General features: G+C 30.5%; 4 protein-coding genes and 1 non-coding gene across 7 annotated transcripts; 3 read left to right on the top strand and 2 right to left on the bottom strand.

Annotated features, from left to right (window-relative positions):
- Positions 1 to 372: 372 nt before the first annotated feature.
- Positions 373 to 3,924, top strand: LOC123298578 (peptidyl-prolyl cis-trans isomerase FKBP8). 2 transcript variants are annotated; one of them, XM_044880634.1, is made up of 5 exons: positions 373 to 518; positions 576 to 1,087; positions 2,009 to 2,150; positions 3,160 to 3,327; positions 3,388 to 3,924. In XM_044880634.1, the coding sequence occupies exons 2-5, from the start codon at positions 582 to 584 to the stop codon at positions 3,682 to 3,684; spliced, it is 1,113 nt and encodes a 370-aa protein (XP_044736569.1). In that variant the 5' UTR covers positions 373 to 518; positions 576 to 581; the 3' UTR covers positions 3,685 to 3,924. The 2 variants fall into 2 exon arrangements, with proteins under 2 accessions (XP_044736569.1, XP_044736568.1); XM_044880633.1 differs by having other exon boundaries at positions 573 to 1,087.
- Positions 3,925 to 5,347: 1,423 nt separating this feature from the next.
- LOC123298577 (zinc finger protein 660-like) lies at positions 5,348 to 11,304 on the bottom strand. The gene is made up of 4 exons (XM_044880632.1): positions 10,954 to 11,304; positions 9,696 to 9,882; positions 7,772 to 8,133; positions 5,348 to 6,324 (listed from the first exon to the last, which is right to left on the bottom strand). The coding sequence occupies exons 1-4, from the start codon at positions 10,957 to 10,959 to the stop codon at positions 5,698 to 5,700; spliced, it is 1,182 nt and encodes a 393-aa protein (XP_044736567.1). The 5' UTR covers positions 10,960 to 11,304; the 3' UTR covers positions 5,348 to 5,697.
- Positions 8,529 to 8,601, top strand: Trnaa-agc. Its single transcript has one exon. It is a non-coding gene; the product is annotated as a tRNA-Ala (tRNA).
- A 1,954-nt stretch (positions 11,305 to 13,258) lies between the features above and the next one.
- On the top strand, positions 13,259 to 20,416 carry LOC123298559 (regulator of nonsense transcripts 1 homolog). 2 transcript variants are annotated; one of them, XM_044880598.1, is made up of 4 exons: positions 13,259 to 13,594; positions 13,706 to 14,344; positions 17,109 to 17,500; positions 17,626 to 20,416. In XM_044880598.1, the coding sequence occupies exons 1-4, from the start codon at positions 13,430 to 13,432 to the stop codon at positions 19,754 to 19,756; spliced, it is 3,327 nt and encodes a 1,108-aa protein (XP_044736533.1). In that variant the 5' UTR covers positions 13,259 to 13,429; the 3' UTR covers positions 19,757 to 20,416. The 2 variants fall into 2 exon arrangements, with proteins under 2 accessions (XP_044736533.1, XP_044736532.1); XM_044880597.1 differs by having other exon boundaries at positions 13,259 to 13,612; positions 17,626 to 20,415.
- A 1,461-nt stretch (positions 20,417 to 21,877) lies between these two features.
- On the bottom strand, positions 21,878 to 23,578 carry LOC123298587 (TM2 domain-containing protein CG10795). The gene is made up of 3 exons (XM_044880645.1): positions 23,315 to 23,578; positions 22,477 to 22,558; positions 21,878 to 22,232 (listed from the first exon to the last, which is right to left on the bottom strand). The coding sequence occupies exons 1-3, from the start codon at positions 23,505 to 23,507 to the stop codon at positions 21,920 to 21,922; spliced, it is 588 nt and encodes a 195-aa protein (XP_044736580.1). The 5' UTR covers positions 23,508 to 23,578; the 3' UTR covers positions 21,878 to 21,919.
- Between the last annotated feature and the right edge of the window lie 684 nt (positions 23,579 to 24,262).

Below are 24,262 nucleotides of genomic sequence, written 5' to 3'. Positions count from 1 at the left end.
TTTTATGCGATTTATATCGCATCCCCTGTGGAAATATTTCAAACGAAAGTCTTAAAAGTTTTACTAATTCTGAAAAACTCTTCAAAGGTATAAATATAGCTTTTTGGAAAAAAAAAATAAAATTTTTATTAAAATATCAAATTAGCCCAAATTCTAGACGAAATTTCATTAAATTTCTGACAAAATTTTTCTATAACAAGGTTGCATGTGTTTATTTTCTGTTTTTTGTTTTGGATATATACATAAAATAAATAATCTTATTTTATTGCGAATTTTGCGAATTAAATTAACCGCGTGTATTAATTAAGTGATAAATGAATTTTTAGAAGTTTTTTAGTTACATTTCACATGTGTGTTGACGTGTGTTGACCATTGACATTTAAATACAAAGAGCTAAGATCGTACCGTACAAAATGTCCTCGAAACTTTTTCACATTTAATTACTCATGCCTTTATAACTAATAACTAATTTAGTAACATTTATTATAAAATAAAAATACAAATAAAATAAAATATACGTAAGTTTATATTTGTATTTAAGTTATGAATATGTAATAATCGATTTTGTGTAGTAGTACATTATGGATACTGACAACGGTGTTGCAAGTGACAGTAGTTCCTTTGAGGACCTTACAGCACAAGAACTTACGACTAGTCTCAATGAAAACGTATCAGATGATAAGAAAACACATGAAGACGAATGGTTTGATGTCTTAGGTAGTGGTTGTTTAAAAAAGAAAATTATTAAAGAAGGTTTAGGTAGTGAGACTCGTCCACAGCGAACAGACGTATGTACAATTAGATTAATAGGAAAATTAGAAAATGGTACAATTGTTGAAGAGTTTGATAAATTAAAAGTTCAAGTTGGCGATTTAGAAGTTGTACAAGGTATCGATTTAGTTTTACCGCTTATGAATGTTGGAGAAGTATGTTTAGTTGAAATCGAACCGAGATTAGCTTATGGAGATGAGGGTAGATTACCAGATATACCACCAAATTCAAAAATTACGTATGAAATTGAATTATTTGAGTGTGAACCCGAAGCTGAATTAGAAAAAATTCCAGTATTAATTCGGAAAAAGATTGGGTAAGTTTTAGCTTATTATGAATTTATACCAATTTTACCTTGACCTTTGAATTTTACCAAAAGTTTTTGTAAATTAATGCTCAATCATTGTTTGTATTCATTTACTTTGAAATTTTAAATCTATGTCAAGGTACATTTCGAAAATTAAGATTTTTGACCAAATGTTTCTATAAATTTTTTTTTCTTATTTCTATGCAGGGGCGGATTTACGAATTTGCCGTCCATAGGCAGGCATCAAAGTGCCGCTTTTTTTTATAAACAAAAATCTGTTTTATTTATTTGGAAATTGAAAAATATTTAATATAATAAATGAAATAACTTTTTAATCATAAGTAAGGTTTACAAAACAAAAAAACAATTCATTTTTTCAATTATTTCAATGTACATTTTTACACCGGACTTTTTCAACACCAAATGTATCGATGATTTTGTTCAGATCAACTTGTAGCAAAGTTTCAACTTCAATACACATTATAGCCAAAGAATTTAGCCTGTTCTATTTCATCGCGGAACGCAAATAAGTTTTGATACGTTTCAAACATGAAAATGAACGTTCCGCAGTACAATTTGTTACTACAGTGTTCTAAAACTTCCAGGATAGCGACATTCGCGAACATAGTGACTAGATATAGTTTAAGTGAAGTGGCGACTTTTTCAAATGATTGTTTCACGCAAAGTTGACTAAAATTGAAAAAAATTCACATTTTTATTAAACAAAAATTTTTTAATAATTGAAACGAAATTTTTGCCGCCGTAGGCACAAGCCTACTTTGCCTACGCACAAATCCACCCCTGATTACTATATTCGTTTCGACTTTATATAGCATATAGATCGAAAATAAAAAGTCTTTGCCCAATGGTTTATATAAATCGTGTTAGCAGCTTAAAATCTAGAAAATTAATATAATTATTTTAATATAGAAATAAAAAACGAGAAAGAGGTAACTGGTGGTATGCAAGAAATGAAAGTAACTATGCCATACAATGCTACCGACGTGCTTTAGATTATCTTGACGATGTTGAAGGTGGTATTACCGAACCAACTGAAGATGGAGATCTGAAGGTAACAATTCTTAAATTTTTATTTTTTGTTAAATTTATTTAAAGTCGCTTTGTGATAACGACTATTTAAAAATATTCTTTTGTATTAATTCGTCTACTTTAATTAAATTTTAATGAAAATGAATTTTATTACTTAAAAGACCTCACACTAATCTTATAGAAATTGGGTTTGGGTCATTTTTATTCATTTTGCAAGATTTTATAGACCTTGGGATTCTGATTAAACGTCTCTGTTATCACTTATCTGTGATTTTCCCACGCTCAGTGTGTGAAACCATCCTCCATTTACTGTCTAATCTTTTCTCAAACGCACCATGCCTTGTAAATGTCGTGTATTTGTCGCAGGCAATTTGGATCGATAACGTTTAACTAATTACTAATAGGAGATAAAGTCAGTCACCTTTTGGTAGCCAGGGACTCCAAAAATATAGTTGTAAGCCTGCTGTGAATCTGTGTTACAATAATAGATGTGATTATTTTAAAAACAAAGTTCTTTGCGGATCCAAATGCCATAGAAATTTAACTTGCATTAACATTTAACAAATAATTTTTCAATGTGTTCTTTGTTTTTGAGTTACGCTATTTTATCTCATGATTACCAAATAACAATATGTTATATTTTAAATTACGTAAATAAAAAATCCTGTCAGTTGTTTCATTTTATTTTTTTTAAATGGTCACCCCATGGTACGAATGGCTTAAGCATCAGTCATCCAGTTCATTAAATGTTGTATCAGACAATACGGTTGAATATCATTCAGGCTGTTAATTGAGCGGCGCGTTTAGTGTAAAGGATAGTTTGCTAACTGAATGGCTAATTGAGCTAGTTGTCTGCAACTTATACATTACGCACGATACATCTTAGATAAAAACAACCAATATTTATATTTATTTATTTATCTCTATGCATTTGTAATTTAATAATTTTAATAATAATAAATAGCACATGCATAGTATTTAAATAATTAACTTTCGTTAGTTATCTTCCCTTTTTTTCGTTTTAATTTTAGCCAACCGATTCGGATCTGCAAGACTTGCTGGAAGATCGTATGAAAGTTTATAACAACATGGCAGCAGCTCAAATGACCTTACAAGCTTACGATGCAGCTCTTAAATGTGTAGATAATGTTTTACTCTGTCAACCACAGAACGTAAAAGCGTTATTTCGAAAGGCTAAGGTTAGATATGAATGAAATATAAACTATTTACAAGTTCTTTTAAATATCTTTATATTTTAGATTTTGATAAGCAAACATAATCCAGAAGAAGCACGTGTAATTTTAAAAAAGGCATTTTCAATTGATCCATCAAATGTAGCAATACAAAAAGAATTACGGAAATTAATAGCAATTGAACAAAAAGCACGAGAACGTGAACGAAACATGGCTAAATTAATGCTACAAACAACAAATAATGAATCAAATAAGCAATCCAGAAACAAGAAATCAAAATCAATGTTGTTATGGGCACCGATTATTGGTATGGTAGCGGTTGGAATTGCAGCTATTACCGCATATAAATTTAAATATGATTAAATGTTAATATATACTTACCCTATTACTTCCCCTTCTAGTCAGGGTTCGAAAATATCCGATATTTATTATAAATATCAAAATATCGGATATTTTTTATATATATCCGATATATATCAAAATTTTTATATTTAAAAAAAAAAACTAATGTTTTAAATGTTTTATTTACTAAGGTACTTAAAATCAGAGAAATGATACCAAAACATAAAATATTCTTCTAGATCAGGCAAAATCAACTAAAAATCATAAAATTTTATAAATAAAAATCAACTCTAACACATAAAACAATTTTATAAATTATTATCAGTCAATGGTCATACCTACCCTTAAGTAACAAAACAATAAACATTAGAAATAATAACTCTAGAGTATAATCAGTCTTTTAATTATCAAATCAGTTATCAGTCATTCGTAATTCACTGTTAATTATCAAATAAAAAAATGTCGTATTCATAATTGTGCTTGGTTTGACTGCAAGGTAGATAGAGGTAGAACATCTTCCGATTCTGAATCTTAAAATTTGGGAAGAGGAAATACAGTAACAAACGCCAAAAATTACTAAATAATATTAAATTTTTTTAAATCACTTTTGTATTGATATTTATCATTCATAAAAATTCATGTGATATATATCGGATATGTATTATCATATATATCCATTGATATATATCCTCGAACCCTGCTTCTAGTACATAAAATTATCATTATTCTAATTTGAATTAAAATTTTTATTGGCATTTAAAATAAATTATATCTCAACATTTAAAATGCTATGATTGGTAGCCGTTATGGTTTTCTTTAAATGTTAATATTAATTTGTGTGATATTCAAGGATTCATTTAAAGTGTAATTAAAAAATATTTAAAGAAAAGATTGGGTTTTGGGATGAGATATTGATTGTTGGCAGTAATAAATAAAAAAACAATAATCATTCCATTGGTTATAATAAATTTTTACTTCTTTTTATATACATTTTAATAACGTTAAATTTTTTTTTTTTAATACCCAGTAAAAAAAAGAAATAGTTATTGTATTTTAATAAAAAACAATCCTTATAAATAACTTTCTTTTTTTTTTTTTTTTGAATAAAAGTTCATTTTTTAACCGACTTCAATCCAAAAAAAGTAGGTTCTCAATTCGACTGTATTTCTTTTTAATGTTTGTTACCTCAGAACTTTTGACTGGGTGAACCGATTTTAATGATTCTTTATTTATTTGAAAGCTGGTGCTTTCCGTGTGGTCCCATTTTATTTTGGTCCAATTCTGACAACGACATTCATGAGAAAATCATTAAAGTCTTAAATTTGCATTAAATATGCTCGACAAGAGGACGAATAACTCAATATCACGCCAACCGATTTCGATGATTTTTTTTAGTGACAAATTAGTTAGTGTACTTCAGATTCACTAAAAATCACAAAATAAAAAAAAATTAACAAAAAAAAATCCCCACTTCAAAAGAAAAACTTTTCCAAAACAAATTAATATGCACTAAAAAGTAAAAAAATAACGATAATATAATGCAGTTAAAATTATTGTTATTTTTGGAGTCGGGTGTACTTCAGATTCACTAAAAATCACAAAAAAAAAAAAACTTAACAAAAAGAAATCCCCACTTCAAAAGAAAAACTTTTCCAAAACAAATTAATATGCACTAAAAAGTAAAAAAATAACGATAATATAATGCAGTTAAAATTATTGTTATTTTTGGAGTCGGTTATTTTTGGAAAACTTTTTAAGTAAAAAATAGAAACATATATGAGTTCGTTGTTAGGACCTCTGCCTGTTATTAAGATTTCCTCTCTCTAGACTTCCATAATAGAGCGAGATGTAAGCGTATAGTCTGGGAGCTCGTTTGCATTTACTGTCAGTTGAGAGTATACCTCCATGAGTTCTTATGTAGCTTAATTATGCTTAGCCTAACAACTTTTAGCTCTGCGAAAATTTTCGGACTTCCTCTTTCGATGCTATTTAGTGGCAGTAAATAGGAAAATGTTCAATTAATCGAATATATCACTATAAATATTGAAATGTTCGTAAATACTGAGGCAACATATCTTTATTGCTCACATTATCATCCTCAACTACATTTACATTGAACATTTGCTCAGTTGAAAGTACAATTAAATCTTTTGCATCAATATGATCCAAATGTAGAGTTGATTGATTCAAATACTGTTCAGCTTCAGATGTATTCGTTTGATTATCTGTATCTGTAATATATTCCACCACGATATTATTTGATTTATTATCAATCCATAATTCTTCTGAATTACTATACATAAATTCTTCACAATTATTCATAAAATTGTACATAGGAATATTATCAGTAGGAATTTTATTTATAGGAATTAAATCTTTTGCTTGTATTTCTAAAGATGAATTAATTTCTTTGTACTGTTTGGAAGGGATTAACTCGCCATTGGAATTTTTTAATAGACGTTGCACATGCCGTTGGTTAGAATTTGTCGTTGTTCCATGGGTGGCCAACTGATGTCTTTGTAAATGTGTTTTTCGCTTATAAGATTGTCCACATTGTGAGCAAGTATGAGGCCGTTCTTCAGAATGTGTTAATAAATGACGAGATACTTCACAATTTCGCTTAAATAATTTGCCACATATTTCACAAGCGAATTGTTGATCCTAATAAAAAAATTATATTAGAAAGTAGATAGAGTAGGGTAGAGTTATTATAATGGGTACGATTTTCGAAATGGATATTCTCAACATATCTTTACATTTCATGGTTAGGACGAGGTTTTAACACTAATTTGGAGAATAAGTATGTGTGTGTGTGTGTGTGCACGTACGTACGTACGTTCATGGTCATTTTTTTCTTCATCGATTTAAGTTTCTGTACACAAGTTCCTTACACTAAAATGTTTGTTTCGATGTATCTCAGGGTCACCAAAAATCCACGGATTCAGGGGCGGATTTATGCGTAGTCAAAGTAGACCTGTGCCTAGAGCGGCAAAAAATTCGTTTCAATTATTAAAAATTTTTTGTTTAATAAAAATGTGAATTTTTTTCAATTTTAGTCAATTTTGCGTGAAACAATCATTTGAAAAAGTGACCACTTCTATATCTAGTCACTATGTTCGCGAATGTCACTATCCTGGAAATTTTAGAACGTTTCTCAGAAATACTATAACCTAACCTTCCGTCTTGTTTTGGTCAACTGTACCATGCATGAAGGTTATAAAGAAGGAGAACGAGCGCAATAGAAAATATTGTCCCCAATATTTTGAAAAAATAAGTGAGGCGCTGGGATCGCTAAGCTGTATCATTAAATGCGGGCTGTTGTGCGCTAATATACTACTTACCGACGACAGCGCGGTTGGTGGCTGAAAATGAACTATAAATTCTACAAATTTTCAGGGACAGATGCGCTAATGCTTTAGTACATAGCGATCGTTCTCCTTCTTTATAACCTTCATGGTACCATGTCAGAGACTGTGCTGAAGTATTTTAATCGTTTAAAATGAGTGATGGTAGACAACGACTAAGCGGGTATTAGTAATCTAAATTAAGAAAAGAGAAAGAAGATAAATTGAAAAAAGATGTTGATTCATCGAGAAAAATCATGGACTTTTTCAAATCGTCAACAAAAGAGGTTGAGTTATCGGATGAATTCACCGTCCCCGTTCAAGAAGAAACAGATTCAGAGCAACATTTTGTTTCTTATTCAATTCAGTAGCAAATTGTTCAGCGGAACGTTCATTTTCATGATTGAAACGTATCAAAACTTATTTGCGGTCTAGATTATATTTATCCGTGCATTTTTTGTGCCGCTGAGATACTTTACCATCCCTTTGATTATTGTCCGTTTTTCCCGGTACACCCCGTTTTTGATTCCTTGGAAACAAAAGTTAACAAACAAGTTTTTAAACGTATTCATCCACGCAAGTGTCTAAAAACTACTGATGTGTAGGGATGTTGTTACTAACAACAGGTTGTTTACCGGAGATGTGGGTACTTAATAAAAACGCTAGATAGAGTATCTCTTGGTTGGAAAACCCAATATCTAAAATGATTACGTTACTAGACTAGTCGGTTGCATTGTATACGTTTCAAAATTAAAATTACATACCTTTTCATTATGTTGTAAAATTTTATGCTCTTTTAATGTACTGTTGCGGTAAAATGATTTTCCACATTGATCACAAACAAATTCACGTTCATGTGTTAAATGTAATCGTATATGTTGCATTAAATTTGTTTTATTATTACTTTGATGAGAGCATAAACTACAATGATATTTATGTTTGCCATGAACACGTTCTCTATGTTGATTCAATTGAGATTTTTTCCCAAACATTTTTTTACACATTGTACAAATGTATTGTAAGTCATTCATATTTGTATCAAATGCAGGCTGATTTTTTATATGTTTGTTATTTAAACTTTCTTTTTTATATTTATTCAATTGTAATGAATTTTCAAGATGATTTTCTAAACAAACAAAAAATTATTATTTAATATAGTATTCAAGATCGAATTTAGAATACTGAGGCTTCGATACAAATTTTCAACACACGCATAATAAAATCGAAACGATTAATTTTGTACATCTTTAACATCCTAAACGAAATAAGACTCTAAATTTCAATTGGAGAACGCAGAATACTTTTCCCGGTATCTCTCACTTGCTAAGCGAGCGCTCTAACATCTGAGCTACGTCCCCTGTTGATTAAATAGTATTAAACAAATAAAAAGTAAAGTAATTTGGATTGTAAAAATTTAATAACAAGCAATAAGCATTCAGGCAGGCAGCACACCTTTTAAGAAATACATTCATTTATGCATTCTAAAATCTGTATAACAATAACACATTATATTTATCATCGGGGGATGTAGCTCAGATGGTAGAGCGCTCGCTTAGCATGTGAGAGGTACTGGGATCGATACCCAGCATCTCCAAATATAACTTTTTTTAAATTAAAATTAAAAACCTATTTATACCCTATCTTTAACCTCCCGACGGACCAGAAAAAGGGGTGTCATAAGTTTGGCCGCTATGTGTGTGTCTGTCTATCTGTGCTATCGTAAATCTTAAACGAATTAACCGATTTAGATTCTTTTTTTTTTGTTGGTTTGAAAGGTAATTTAATGGAGAGTGTTCTTGTGCTCTTTTGTCAATTTGTGGATCCTAGGCGGATGAACTGATTTTGATTTTTATTGTTGGTTTTAAAGGCAATTTAATGCAGAGTGTTCTTAGCTGTGTTTCAAAGCAATTGGTTCTGTTTGGACAGAGCCAGAAGGAAAAGTTTTATTTATATTTCACCAGGCTATGTCTGTCTGTCTGGCAGCGTAATGGAGAGTGTTCTTAGTTATATCAAGAAAAAAATTGCATTTGTCGGGGATTTGAAACGATTACTCTGGCGTTGAAGGGAATGAAGCAGCGGACTTTTTGGCACGAGAGAGGTCGTCTCAAACGCGACTTTTACCTGAGTCTGTCAGTACTATATCGTATGGCAAGATGTTTTGTAATTTAACAAATCAAACAATGGTTATATGACAAGTCCATCTTGATTACTTGTGCTTTGCCCAGGGCATTCAGCAGGTCAAGTTATGTATAACCACAGCTAGGCCATTCGATTATATGTTTGCTTGAAACTTACTAGAGTACAGTTGAACCTTATGACATGTAGATCTCTGATGATCCCACTTGTATAAGCCGTATGTAGAACGATGAAACCTCCATACATGTTATTTACACCAGCAGTAGCCTGCTGGGAGTCAGATTCAGAATGTTTGGGTTGGAAATTTTGGTTTCATTAACCCTGAGAAAAATTCCGGCGGAGAAAATGTGGGCTTTCTGCATGGCGTCTGGCCTCGGCAAAATTCTATAGTTTCATCTGCTTAAAATAGCATCAGTCAGTTTGAGGGTCTTTTGCGTATCATGACAGATTGTTTTCAAAGAGGGCAGTGACGACCCTTTGGTTAGGTGCTTCGAACCTATTTTTGATATTCATCTTATTTTTTATTATTATTATTGTTATTAAAATACATACTTTTAGTTTTATGTTTTCTTAGATGAACATTTAATAAAATTTTTGATGATAAAATTGTTTCGCATAATTCACATTTATATTGTTGTTCTATACCATGTGTCTCATGACCCAAACGTTTATGTTTCAACAAATTGTTTTTATCAGCATAATTTTCATTACAAGTGATACATTTATATTTATCATGTTGCTGAAATTAAAAAATAATTATTATTAGTCATATGGGCTTTGTTCAATTTAGATTTGAAGTTGTCCAAAACAGTGCTAATTTTATATTTAAAAAAAGACGATAAATCAACTTTTATTAAAAGACATGATACAAAGTTAACTCAACGTTTCTGAATTACTATGAATTTTTGATAGTCCTTGATGATAAGATCAAAAGTCTCTATATACGAATGCAAAGTCTCAAGAACCCAATTTTTAAAAATAACATAACTGAAGAGATACAAAAATTAACATAGTAGTGTGATCAAATTAACTTTTTGAGTTTTTTAATTCTGTGTTCGGAGAAAAAAAATTGAATTAAGTAGATAATTGTGATACAAATTGAAGAAACTAAAATCGAACATTTTTTGATGGTCGGAAAGGGTCCAAAAAAATGGTAAAGTGGCCTAATTCGGTCTTTCGCGTCAGACATCGTCGGATTGAGTTAAAAATAAAAAAGCTTTTAATAAGCTTAGGTGCCGTAAAAAGACGAAAAAAATGAGCTCTGAATGAACCCGATTGGTCCATCGATGTCCCCACAAATTGCAAAAAACCATCGATTATGCTGGAAATTTCAAAAATTAATAACTTTTTAATTCAACTTTTTTCTCCGAACTCAGAATTATCTAAAAATTGACGCCATTTTTTTTTTTTTTTTGATTACACTATTGTTAATAATTTTGAACATTTTGGTTTGGGAGATCCATATCCATTTTAATCTAATTCCACTACTTCGAACAATTTTGATCATTCACGATCTCGAAAGTTTCCTTTTGGCTCTAAACTGAGTTCTAGAATGCCTTAATAAAAAAGGTTCATTTCAACTCTATTGGAAATTAATCGGAACAGTTAGAAAATTTAATTTTCTCTTCATTTTGATTAAAATTCAGTCAAGTCGAGTTCCTGGTTTCGTTTTTGTATGCAATTTATTTTCGATTTTGCTTGCTAGTTGTTTAGTTTGCGTATAGGCGTACAAACGAATTTGTCGAACTAGACTTAACTATTCATATTTTAGATTTTTATTATATTTATCAAAGATATAAAGATGTTGTACCTTCATGTGAACTAAATATTGTTGTTTTCGGTAAAATTTAGCACTACAACGTTCGCATGTAAATGGTTTTTGTTGGTAATGTTCTTCAAGATGTAATTTACATTCTTCATTTGTATCAAAAATTTTACCGCATTCTTTACAAGGAAATTTACCATTAGCATGATTTTTAATAATATGTGATATTAATGTAACACGTTTTACATATTTTGCATTACATTCTGTACAATGGAAACATGCATTTTCTCGTATATTATGTGTAAATAATAAATGATGTTTTAAATGTTTTCTGTGCGTAAACTTTTCATCACAATGTTTACAATTATTATTTTTATGACCATCAATGTGTTTTTTATAATGCCTTTGATTATTGAAATTTCTATCACATTCCGTACATTTGTATAAATTAGTTTTCAGTTGACAATTCATTTTTTCAATTATTATCTACATTATGTTTTAATTTTTAAAATTTGTGTACAACACTCCAACTTCTTTTTTCAAAACGTCATTTCATTCATGTTAACCCTTAACTGCTATCGTAAATTTTACAAAAGTTTACTGATTAGGCTAAATATATTCAATTGCGAATTCGGATAAAGACAGGATCGTCTTTACCCGGGGTGCATAGTCTTGGGGGCGCTAGTTAATCGCTATATACCTACTTACACAATATTGTTTACAAAAGGGGGGCAAAAATTCAAATTTGTATAAAAAGATATGTTTACGAAGACTAAAAAAAGAACAATTGTCAGATAGTTCGTAGCTAGAAGGAAATACCACAAAAGTTTGTTGTCAAATCGGAACTGTTTGAGAGTTGGACGAATAGTTTTTAAGACTTTGCTCAAATTCGTGCATGAATTGGTGATATCTCGGAGCAATATTAATTAATATTTCAGAAACTTGGTGTTCAATCGTAAAATAAACCAGATTTTCGTAATATTTCAAGTAAACCAATGGTGTATTGTCAGTAGGTAACAATTACGAGTATGGAAAGTATAAATTCGTAATTACTCAAAAAATGCTCATGAAAAGTTCATATGAATCCCCAAAAAAATTTTGAATCCACGTTTGAATATTATTTTTGAAGGTTTTAACATTTTTTTAAATCGTAGAATTTCGTCTGCACTTAAGCCTGAGTCTTACCCACATGACCCCCAGATGACACTTAAGGGTTAAAATTGAAGTATAAAGTACAGTTATTATTGTTTTTTATGGTCGTGAATAAATTATAAAAAAATTGTGTTATGATAATGCATAGTAATGCCAAAGCGATTAATCGGGTAAAACTAGGGTAAAACTGATAGTAGTTTAATCGATTTTAATCTAATTTAATGTTTAATTCAGCGTATTAAATTACAGCTGAAGAGCATAGTATTGAAGATGAATAATAAGTAAACTCACTGCATAATTGATATAATGATTGTATGACTGAGTTTAATTCGAGTGATGAGTAATTATTTTTATTTCTCAGAAAAGCGATACTACATATTATAGAGATAATCTAGTTTTTCTAACTTTCACATGGATTGCTAGTCGAGAAAAAATACCCGGTCAAAAGTAGGAGGAGACAGAAGTGGCGTTAAATAATATAAACTAAGTTTTGGCGCTTATTAGTGATACAGCTTCGGTCATTAGTTTAATTTGTAGTTTACGACCCTCCCCTGTAAGAAGGTTGCGGAGGTGATAGAGGTGGTTGTACTGAATACAAAGGCTAGATCTACGAAAAGAAAGAAGTGGTATAATCGAAAATCGATTAGTCTTCAGCATAGATAAAATATAGTTGGTCTTAAATCGTAACTAAAGTTATAATAATAATTTTCGAATTAAGATTTGATTTTATTGACGTACTAAACACGTGCGTTTGACCTGGAGGAAGCTCTTGTATAATTTTTTGCGCCTTTTAGTCAAAATAAGCTCTGTCAAAACGCTATCTCGAGTTTCTCAAATTTTTTATGAACTCATTATGATAGCTGAAGTCCTTCAAGTGATCCTTGGATCCGGGAAATCACTTTAAAATGATTTTAAAAGAATCACTGTTTTTTGTAAAAAAAAAACACATGTTGAGCTTTGTGATTATGACATAGGTTTTTATGATAGCGCCAGAACCCAGAACTATTGTGGAAATAACACGGAAATAGTAATGAAAATTGATTTCGATGATATTCCTATTTGATGGTCAACTTCAAAGGAATAAAATCTACAGAAGGCTATGATATAAATATATCCAATACAATTATTGAACATACAAGACGTTGTTTTTCTTTTTTCCTCATTCATAGGTGATGCATTTTAAAAGTGAGATAGCACTAATTATTCTTTCGTCGCTAATATGGCCGTTGCCACAAGTTTTATTTCAACGTAGTAGTTGGTGAAACGTGTGAATTGTTTTAATTTTTACAATACAGAATAACTTATACTTCATCAAAACTAACAGTAAATTTTATTGGCTATTCAATTCTTTAAATTTGAATTTACCAATATGAGTGTGGATGCATATGGTCCAAGTTCTCAAACTCTCACGTTTTTGGAGACCGAAGAGACGGACTTAATTGGAGCCGATACACAAGGTTCTGATTTTGAATTTACTGATTTTACATTGCCATCTCAAAGTCAAACTCAAGCTTCTCAACTTGACCATGGTAGTGTACAAATACCAAGCAAGGTACGTTTATTTTAAATAAAAAGGATCATTGACATTTGTCATTCAAAATTTATTACAACTCTTAAGAGTCATGCTTCTTGTTTTATCATTTAGATAAATGGTAATTTAAAAAGTTCATCTAACGATATCTCTGCAAAAGTGTCATCGACAACACAAGGTATTGCAGAACTTCAATTTGAAGAGGAAGATGAAGAATTTTACAGTAAAGAATTACCAGATTACGCATGTAAATATTGTGGGATTCATGAACCTAGTTGCGTTGTTATGTGTAATTTATGTAAAAAATGGTTCTGTAATGGACGTGGTAATACATCAGGCAGTCATATTATCAATCATTTAGTGCGAGCTAAACATAAGGAGGTCACATTACATAAAGATGGACCATTGGGCGAAACAGTTTTAGAGTGTTATAGTTGTGGAGTTCGTAATGTTTTTGTGTTGGGCTTCATTCCCGCCAAGGCTGATTCGGTTGTCGTGCTATTATGTCGACAACCTTGTGCAGCACAAAATTCTCTAAAAGATATGAATTGGGATCAAGAACAGTGGAAACCATTAATTTCTGATCGTTGCTTTTTATCTTGGCTTGTTAAAATTCCAAGCGAACAAGAGCAACTACGAGCTAGACAAATTTCTGCTCAACAGATTAATAAATTGGAAGAGTTATGGAAAGATAATGTGGATGCAACATTCCAAGATTTAGAAAAACCTGGCGTTGACGAAGAACCTCAACAGGTAAATTATAAAAATTTTTAAACTAATTAATTACTATTTTATACGAAATACAAAAAAATTTGTTGTACAAAATAAAATTGGTCTGATAAGAGTTACGTAATCCACGACAATTTTATGAATCAGAAACTATAAAAATCTTTCATGGAAGAATTTTGATAGTATGTGGTAACTAAGACAACGACTAATATTAATGTATGGCTACAGGAAAATGTTGAGTTAGTTCTTTCCCAGTACTATAATCGAAAATTATTTGCTTATTACTCATTCTATACGCATACACACTACAACTATAGGATACATTATCCAGTCAAAATACACTTTGAAGATTACAAAAATTCCCATAGAGCTAAAAATTGGTAATAATGTTCAGGATGCTATTATAAATGAATTGTGAAAAGTCCCCATCAATCTCCCTTGTGCAAAAAATTTTATTGAGGGGGGAAGTTTGCAAAAATAGGTTTTTCGCGTTTTTCAGCAAAACGATGAGTTTAACAGCAATTTTTATACCAATTTTTAGCTCTATGGGAATTTTTGTAACCTTACTTATATTTTATGGACTAATTTGACTGGATAAACAACCAAGGTTGTTTTTACTGTTTGATTTAGTGTGACTACTACTGTCAAAACAATACAAGGGCGGAATGCACATATATGCTAGGATGAATACACGCATACACACCCCTCCATTAAAAATAATACTCTAAATGTATTATTTAATTTAACATTTTAGGGAAACTAAATGGTCAAAAATATTCCGATGTTCGCACGCTTCTCCCATGCTACGTGCATTCAATTGTCATTATACCATGTTATATTTTATTTTGCTTGTGTGATCCAACTATCTTAAATTTAAAATTGTTATTCTCATTTTCTAAACCATTATGTTTATGAACCAATTTTTTCCATTGACATTTCGAAATAAAATCTAATATCTAATAATCTAATATTGAAGTAATAAAAATGTTTTTTACGGTTGCCTGTAATAGTTGAAACAATTGTTTATTTAAAGATAACTTTTCTCAAAAATAGATGGGAATTCCTCCACATCAGAGCAGGTCACCGTTTCAGTAATTTAATTCTTAGAAATAGAGCACTGGTGATAAAAATTTAATAGGAAAAAGTGTTTTGATACGAAACCCAATTTTAAAATAATATTTAATTCAGGTAGATTACGTTTTTATGGGAGATACTGATACGTTTCCATGGCAGATACTCGATATCGGTTATTATAAATTGTTGGATGTCTGTAATTTTATATATTTTTTTAAAAATAATTTGTATTTTCTGAATTAGCTTTACATAAAATATTAAAAATTCCACTTTTTAATCACCAATGCCTGTTAATTCACCTTGGGAAACAACAATAATAAAGCCAATATTAATTTTGAAAATCACGTTTTTTGCGATTATTTCATTACCATTATAAGATATGACTATCTAAAATATTTTAACAAATATCGACTGAATTCTGAAATTTTTTTTTTTAAACAATGGGAATAGAATAGTTAATAGAAATTTTTTGACCACTCTGCAAGGTTAAATAATTTAAAAAAATACCAAAGTACCGATGATTTTAGAAAAAAAGTTACGAATCAAATAACTAAGGACAGACTTTGAAAAAGACCTTGATTTGCAAGGTAATTTAAAAATAAACTACTTACAACTAAAAAGGGATAAATCTTAAAAAATAAGTCCAGGCTATTTATTTTATACAGACCTCTCTAAACAAGAATCCATACTTTAAAAAATAATATCCGCCAATTTGGTATGACCAAAATTGAATCGGTCCTAGTAATTTTTATAAGATTCTAGCGCAATTAGTTTAAAAAAAAGATAGGGGGATTAAAAGCAAATTATAATTATTTTAATTCCAATTCTGTTCATAGTATCTTGAGATGAGAAAATTTTATAATGCATAGGGGTTCACATTTTCTATTTTTTTCGAAAAATCTCTAAAATACTTAATTCTATTTACTGTAAAGAACATATTTAGCGGAAACAAACTTGTTACACAATCTCTCGTTTTCAAATTTTAAAATAAACTTTTGAGGCGGAAACTATAATTATTTCTATTTTTTTTTTCGAAAATCCTCGGAAAAAATATAAAACAGCTTCTGCTTGGTAGGCCTAAAAGTTTCTATTTACTATAAAGAACATTTTAGCTAAACAAACTTGTTTATGTACAGTTCCTCGTTTTCAAATTGGTTGAGGTTGTGTTTAATAATACACTCACAAGCACCTCATAGGAGAGGAAAATGGAAAGATCGCATATAAGTTTTATAACAAAACTGTTTCTATTTTTTTATTTTTTCAAATTTTAAAGTTACATCATGAAAAACATTGACATAATGATTTTAATTATGTGTGTACGTCACACTAGCACACTTTGCTCAAATAACGTTTGTAATCTGTGAATTCTTTTGTATATTTTATTCATTTTAAATAACATATTTAATTATACATAGCTTTTAAAAAAGTTATTTGGCGAAGTTCAATATTATTTATGATAAAAAATTGAAATGGAATACAAAAATTGATTTTTTTTTAAACCTCAATTGTACGAGTAAACTTATCCTATGTATTAAAAATGATTTAAGAAAAAGATAGCCAAATTCCGATACTTCTTAGAAACTCGTAAATCTTACAAAATACGTACGTCTTAATTGTATTCTGATCGTATTATCCTACCCTGAGCTAAGAAATATCACTTTATTAACTAATCTTGTGTATAATAAAGATTAACTCAATAATTGATTTTTCATAGGTTTTGTTGCGGTATGAAGATGGTTACCAATATCAAAACATATTTGGTCCTCTAGTCAAGCTAGAAGCAGATTATGATAAACGATTAAAGGAATCACAAACGCAAGAGAATATTGAAGTACGTTGGGATGTAGGATTAAACAAAAAAACAATTGCTTATTTTACATTAGCAAAAACTGATGGAGATATGAAATTAATGCATGGTGACGAACTAAGATTACGTTATGTTGGAGAAATGCATAAACCTTGGGCTGGAGTTGGACACGTTATTAAAGTACCCGATAATTATGGTGAAGATATTGGAATTGAATTGAAAAATAATTCTGGAGCACCAACGGATTGTACAAACAACTTTGTTGTTGATTTTATTTGGAAAAGTACCAGTTTTGATAGGTAAGTTAACGAAATGTTGTTAATAGGTTGTTTGGTATATGTTTGGTCATAATTTGATCCTTTACTTATATCTGACTAGTTTAAAAAATACTAGTTACTAAACTGAAATAATTTTTGATTTTCAGAATGCAATTGGCATTACGAAAATTTGCAGTTGACGATAGTTCCGTTTCTGCTTATATTTATCATCGATTATTGGGACATGAAGTGGATGAAGTTCTTTTTAGATGTCATTTACCTAAACATTTTTCTGCCCCGAATCTACCAGATTTAAATAGATCACAAGTGTATGCAGTTAAGCATGCATTACAACGACCATTGTCATTAATTCAAGGCCCACCCGGTACTGGAAAAACTGTAACTTCTGCTACAATTGTTTTTCAATTAGTGAAACAGAATGGAGGTCCAGTCTTAGTATGCGCTCCAAGCAACACAGCAGTTGATCAATTAACTGAGAAAATACATCGTTCCAATTTGAAAGTTGTACGATTGTGCGCTAAATCCCGTGAAGCTATTGATTCACCTGTAAGCTTTTTAGCACTTCACAATCAAATTCGTGGAATGGATACAAACACGGAATTGCAAAAACTACAACAATTAAAAGATGAAACAGGTGAATTGAGTTCGGTAGATGAAAAACGTTATCGTACTCTTAAGAAAGCCTCTGAAAAGGAATTGCTTGAAGCTGCAGATGTTATTTGTTGTACATGTGTCGGTGCTGGAGATCCTAGATTAGCTAGAATTAAATTCCATTCAATTTTAATTGACGAAAGTATGCAATCTACGGAACCAGAATGTATGGTACCTGTTGTATTAGGAGCTAAACAGCTTATACTTGTTGGAGATCATTGCCAGCTTGGGCCAGTTGTTATGTGTAAAAAAGCTGCTAGAGCTGGTTTATCTCAAAGTTTATTTGAACGACTTGTAGTTTTGGGTATACGCCCATTTAGATTAGAAGTCCAATACAGAATGCATCCAGAATTGTCACGATTTCCATCAAATTTCTTTTATGAAGGAAGTCTCCAAAATGGAGTGTGCGCTGATGAGCGAAAATTGTGTAAAATTGATTTTCCATGGCCGGTACCAGATAAACCCATGTTTTTCTACGTTACTCAAGGTCAAGAAGAAATTGCTGGTTCTGGTACAAGTTATTTAAATAGAACCGAAGCGGCTAACGTTGAAAAAATTACAACTAGATTTTTACGTTGCGGTGTAAAACCAGAACAAATTGGAGTAATTACTCCGTATGAAGGCCAAAGAGCTTATTTAGTTCAATATATGCAATACCAAGGTTCGCTTCACAGTAAACTTTATCAAGAAATAGAAATTGCTAGTGTTGATGCTTTTCAAGGTCGAGAAAAGGATATAATTATTATGTCATGTGTACGATCAAATGAACATCAAGGAATAGGTTTCCTTAATGATCCCCGACGTTTAAATGTTGCGTTAACTCGTGCTAAATATGGAATTATAATTATTGGAAATCCCAAAGTTTTATCAAAACAACCACTTTGGAATCATTTGCTGAACTTTTATAAAGAACAAAAGGTGCTTGTTGAAGGACCGTTAAATAATTTAAAGGAATCCCTTATACAATTTGCAAAACCAAAGAAATTGGTTAACTCATCAAATCCTGGCTCTCATTTTATGTCAACATCAATGTATGATGCTCGTGAAGCATTGGTACCTGGATCAATATACGATCGTACAGGGCAAATTAATGGGCAATACAATTATCCACGAGGAGGAATGCCTTTAGACATGTTCAGTCGCACCCATGATCCCATTAGTTACATTTCACCAGAACGTGCTCAAGCTACATTAAATAATTTACCAGTACCCGTTGGTATGTTTATGAATATGGCACATGTTCCGCCACGATTTTACAATCAACAACAACAATCAATGCAAGCAAGACAAACTCAACGAAATAATCGTATTACAACTACCAAAAATCCAAACTTACGAGGCATGCGGAATAAGGGTGTTTTGAGTCAAACCAACAGCAGTCAAGATCAAACACAACCATTTAGCCAAGGATTGCAATTAACACAAAGTATGTCGCAAAATATGTCACAGCCAGGCTTTAGTTTATCACAGCCTGGTTTATCACAGGCGGAATTGAGTCAAGATTCTTACATGATTGAATATCAATCACAAATGGATGGTCTACTATCACAAGATTCTACATACCAAGGTGACCGCTCAGCATTTGCCTTTCAACCAACTGGTACACAATTCTCTCAGCCATATTGAATAGTGCACCACAATGAAGTAACGTCGCGGGAGCGATCCAAGAAAATTAGCAAGTGAAATCTGCCTGGAATAAAATTGTTGGTACACACAGATCGCAGAAAATCGTGATAATAATGTGGAAGGAGTTAAATTGATAAGTGATGAGACGAGTTTCTTCGAAGATGTTTTTTTTAAAAAAAATAATAAATATTTAAAAAACAAAAAAATATCACAAGAAACCAAGATACGATTAACCATCAATGATTTAAAATACACACAAAACCATCGTACGAAAGCTTAATTATTATAATTCAAAAGCGATTCTCGCTGAATTTTTAGCAAGAAAATGCTTCAAATACTTTTGAAACAATGCCCCAGCTCTATGTATGAGTTAATCATCATATTTTATGCTTCAGTTTAGATCTTGGTTATAATTTAAAAACTCTAGGCTTACATAAAAAACATTAAATCTAATTTTTATTTTTAAAGATATTGCTAATCCTTTGTTTCTGGATTTAGGGAGCTGAGTTATTCTGTTTGTTTAAAAATATTTAATATCAATTATCTGTTATATGTGGAACTCTTGTAAACTTAGTAGCATTCTTCTGAATAATTCTCATTGAATTCTTACAGTGAATTTCATAAAACAAAAAACAATTTGTAGTTATTTATGAAGATAAAAAATTTTCACTATAACTATTTTTTCAAAAATTAAAGGCAATATTTATTATATAGGAAAGGTCGAACGTATATTTTTTAATATCAGATACTATTTTTACAGGCAAGATATTATTGCTAATAAGTATTTTTCCTCATTATATTTTCTGTCCGAAAAAAAAAATTAAAAATATGCTTTTTATTATATTTGTATTCACTAAATTCTTTAGTAAATAATTGTATTTTTTCTATAGTTTCGTTTTTATTTTCTTATTTTTTATTTAGCGCATAAATTAATTTTTCTTTTAAATGATTTTTGATTCTTAAAAATTTTTATTTGGATAATGGAGAAAAGATTATGAAGATTACTGTTTGAATAAACAATTTCATTTTAACATTTATATGTATTTATTTACGACTCAATCCTTCCAATTTTCATCTTCAGATCTCAATATCATTTTTATACCATGTAAATGAAATATACCAAGGTATACTAAGTTTAGTCCCAAGTTTAATAATATTGACGTTTTGAACAAAATTTTGGTATAAATGTTCATAAAATCTCCTAATTAGTCCATTTACGGTTGTCTGTCTGTCGTCTGTCATCACGATTACTCAAAAACGCAAAGGTCATCATATCAAGCTGAAATTTTTATAGCGTGCTGAGGACGTAAAAAGTGAGATTATCTCACTTATCCCCCCATGCATAACACTCGAAATGTATGTCACTTTTGGCAAAATTAGCAAAGTAAAATACACTTTTTATTATGAAACCCAAAGAGCATAGGATAGAGGAGAAGCAGCCCATATGAGCTAATGTAAAATCGTAGTATACGAGTTTCAGCGCCTCTACCGAGTCAGGCTTTCAAACTTAATAGTTAATAGTCACCCCCGCAAAGTAGTTAAACTTAATAGCCATACCCGCAAAGGCCTACAAACTTAATAGTTGATCGCCTCAGACTCCAGATGTCACTTATAATTATACTTCTGCTTCTTGTCTATCCTATAGTCTTTGATGAAACCATATTTTGCTTTTAAAATCGAAAACCAGCGATTTTACTACTTACTATTTTTTCTACCTATTCAGTAGTTTTCGAAATCGTCCAGCAAAATGGCAGGATAACTGCTAGCTTATGATGTTATATAGTCTATAGCCTTCCTCGATGAAAAGCTTTTTCCGAAATAGTAAAAGTGATCAAAGGGTAACGAAAAAAATTTCCATATCCAAACTGCATGAAATACAGAGCACATTTTTAACCAATAGACCTTTTTCACATTTTTTTTCTTTTTTTTAAATGAAAGTAAAAGTCTTGATAAATGGGCAAATTTTTTTCCACGAGTTTTTTGGAGTCATAAAAAATTAACAAAAAGCATTTCTGTTTTTCATGAAAAAAGGTCTATATGCTATCTACTGGGAGGTTAAAACAATACATTTAAAATTCATTTCAATAGAAAAAAATATGCTTTATTAATAATGAACTTAGGTATTTACAAATTTTAAATATTCAATAAAATCAATTAAAATGATTAAGTCTCATCTCTCACAGATAAATATGATGGAATATTCCAATCATCCCTTGGTAATCGATACGTGTTATTATCGCTGCGAATTATTGATATACCCGCACCATAATAAGGAATAATGTAAGCTGATCCATCGGCAGGGCCTACAGTCTGAGTTGCTATTAATAATATATCTACAAGTTGTCCTAAAAACATAAATCCAAATGTACATAGTTTAAGTAATCCCAAACCAGGATATCCTAAATAAAAACGATCAGCTCCAAACATTCCCAAAAATACTGATAATAAAAGTGCCGTTTCGAAGGAGTAACCATTGCTAAAATATCAAAAGAGAGAAACATGAATGATTTGGTCTAATACAACTGAAAGCTGGGGCACACAATATCTAGAGTGGGTAATAATCGCGTTGCGGGAGTTGGTTAATTAACTTTTTTGTTACCGAATCTCACGTCGAATAATCATGAGGTGAGAAGAGGTTGATAAAATGGAGAAAACCATCGCTTATATTTTGACAGATTGTATCTCGTGTGCCTCAGCCTTAAACAATAATCGATATTTACGTCCATTTACAAGGAACTTCAGTTGTAAATCTGGTACTGTTGGTTTCATTGCACTTAATTCCATCGACAGCTATACACCAAACTGTTTAATAAAATATAAAATATTAGCATAAAGTCCGAATGAATTGGAAATTCAGTTTCTAATTTAGTTCTATTCAGACGCAATCAAAAGTTTGAATCGAAATGAATAAATGAAGTAAAACAAATTTTAATTTGCATTCCAATTGAAACGTATTCAAAATATTGAAACACAATGAATTTAATTTCCTTAAATTTGAATAGGATCGAGTCGAAATTAAATTTCCGATCAATTTTTAATTCATTTGAATAGAAAATTAATTTATCTTTTATATATTAAGATACGGGGTAAAATTAAATAGTTTATTTGAATGATCTAATGGTTGAATCCATTTTAGAATAATCCGTTTGCCTGGCGGTCTCCAAAATTTATTTTCCAACGTGCAATGCCCATTTATAAAATTACTCTCTTCAGTGCCTTTATTTATTTACGAATTATAATAATAGAAAAGTGGAAAATATACCAATTTCGCACATATTCTGATGATTCCTCAGTGAATCTCACAGACTCCTCATTCATTTTGGAAACAGATGTTGTGGGGAGCCGATGTTGTAATCAGATTTTGAGAACTACGGGAGGGTCGCTTTAAGGTCTGTCTACTGTCTTCAAAATATCCTAGTATTTTTGTAAAAAGTACAAATTGATTCTGATTGAAATGAATAACAATCAAAATTTTTAAGTTGATTTCAAAATTAAATAGAAATTGACTTTTCATCTTTTCGGAACTTAAGGTAGAAAACTATATTTTAATTTGTTTACCTCTAGCTTTATTTTCTTTGGTACAACCTTTCAATTGTTGTGTTTTATCATCAATATGATCTATGTTTGGATCAGGGCATAAATATTGTCCCATTAACAATTCATTGCAATTGTATACTTTGCTTTCACTATTCGAAAAACTAAATAAAAGAACAACAATTATTAAGCAACCAAAATATAAAACAATTTTCATTTTAGGTTAAAACAATTGCAAACATCTCAATCTGTGATGTTTGATTTAAAGATTTAAAAACAATCTTGATCGTCTAGTTTCTAGTATATTCCAATTTATAAATTTTTATTTACAAATTTTTATAACTTTTAAAATTAGGAGCATTAATTTAAAAAAAAAAATGTATTTTTGTGTATATAAACTCTACTAATTATACCATGTATATATGAAATATACATAGTATTATAAGTTTAGTCCCAAGTTTGTAACGCCTAAAAATATTGATGCTACAAAAAAAAAATTGGTATAGGTGTTCATAAAATCACCTAATTAATCCATTTCCGGTTGTCCGTCCGGCCGTCCGGCCGTCCGTCCGTCCGTCCGTCCGTCCGTCTGTGGTCACGATTACTCAAAAACGAAAAGAGATATCAAGCTGAAATTTTTACAGCGTGCTTAGGACGTAAAAAGTGAGGTCAAGTTCGTAAATGAGCAACATGGGTCAATTGGGTCATGGGTCCGTAGTACCCATCTTGTAAACCGTTAGAGATAGAATAAAAGTTTAAATGTAAAAAATGTTCCTAACAAAAAAATAAACAACTTTTGTTTGAAACATTTTTTTGTAAACATCACTGTTTACCCACGAGGGCGTTAATTATGTGCAAATTTTATAGTATGTATTAATATCAAAGTGAGTATCTTTTGTTATTTACGTGACGTCAAAAAAACAAACGAGTGCGCATCAACACTTGCGCATTATATGAGAATATCAGTTAAAT

Source organism: Chrysoperla carnea, chromosome 4 (assembly GCF_905475395.1).
Source record: "Chrysoperla carnea chromosome 4, inChrCarn1.1, whole genome shotgun sequence".
Lineage (NCBI taxonomy): Eukaryota > Metazoa > Arthropoda > Insecta > Neuroptera > Chrysopidae > Chrysoperla > Chrysoperla carnea.
This window is presented reverse-complemented; position numbering and strand designations above follow the sequence as displayed.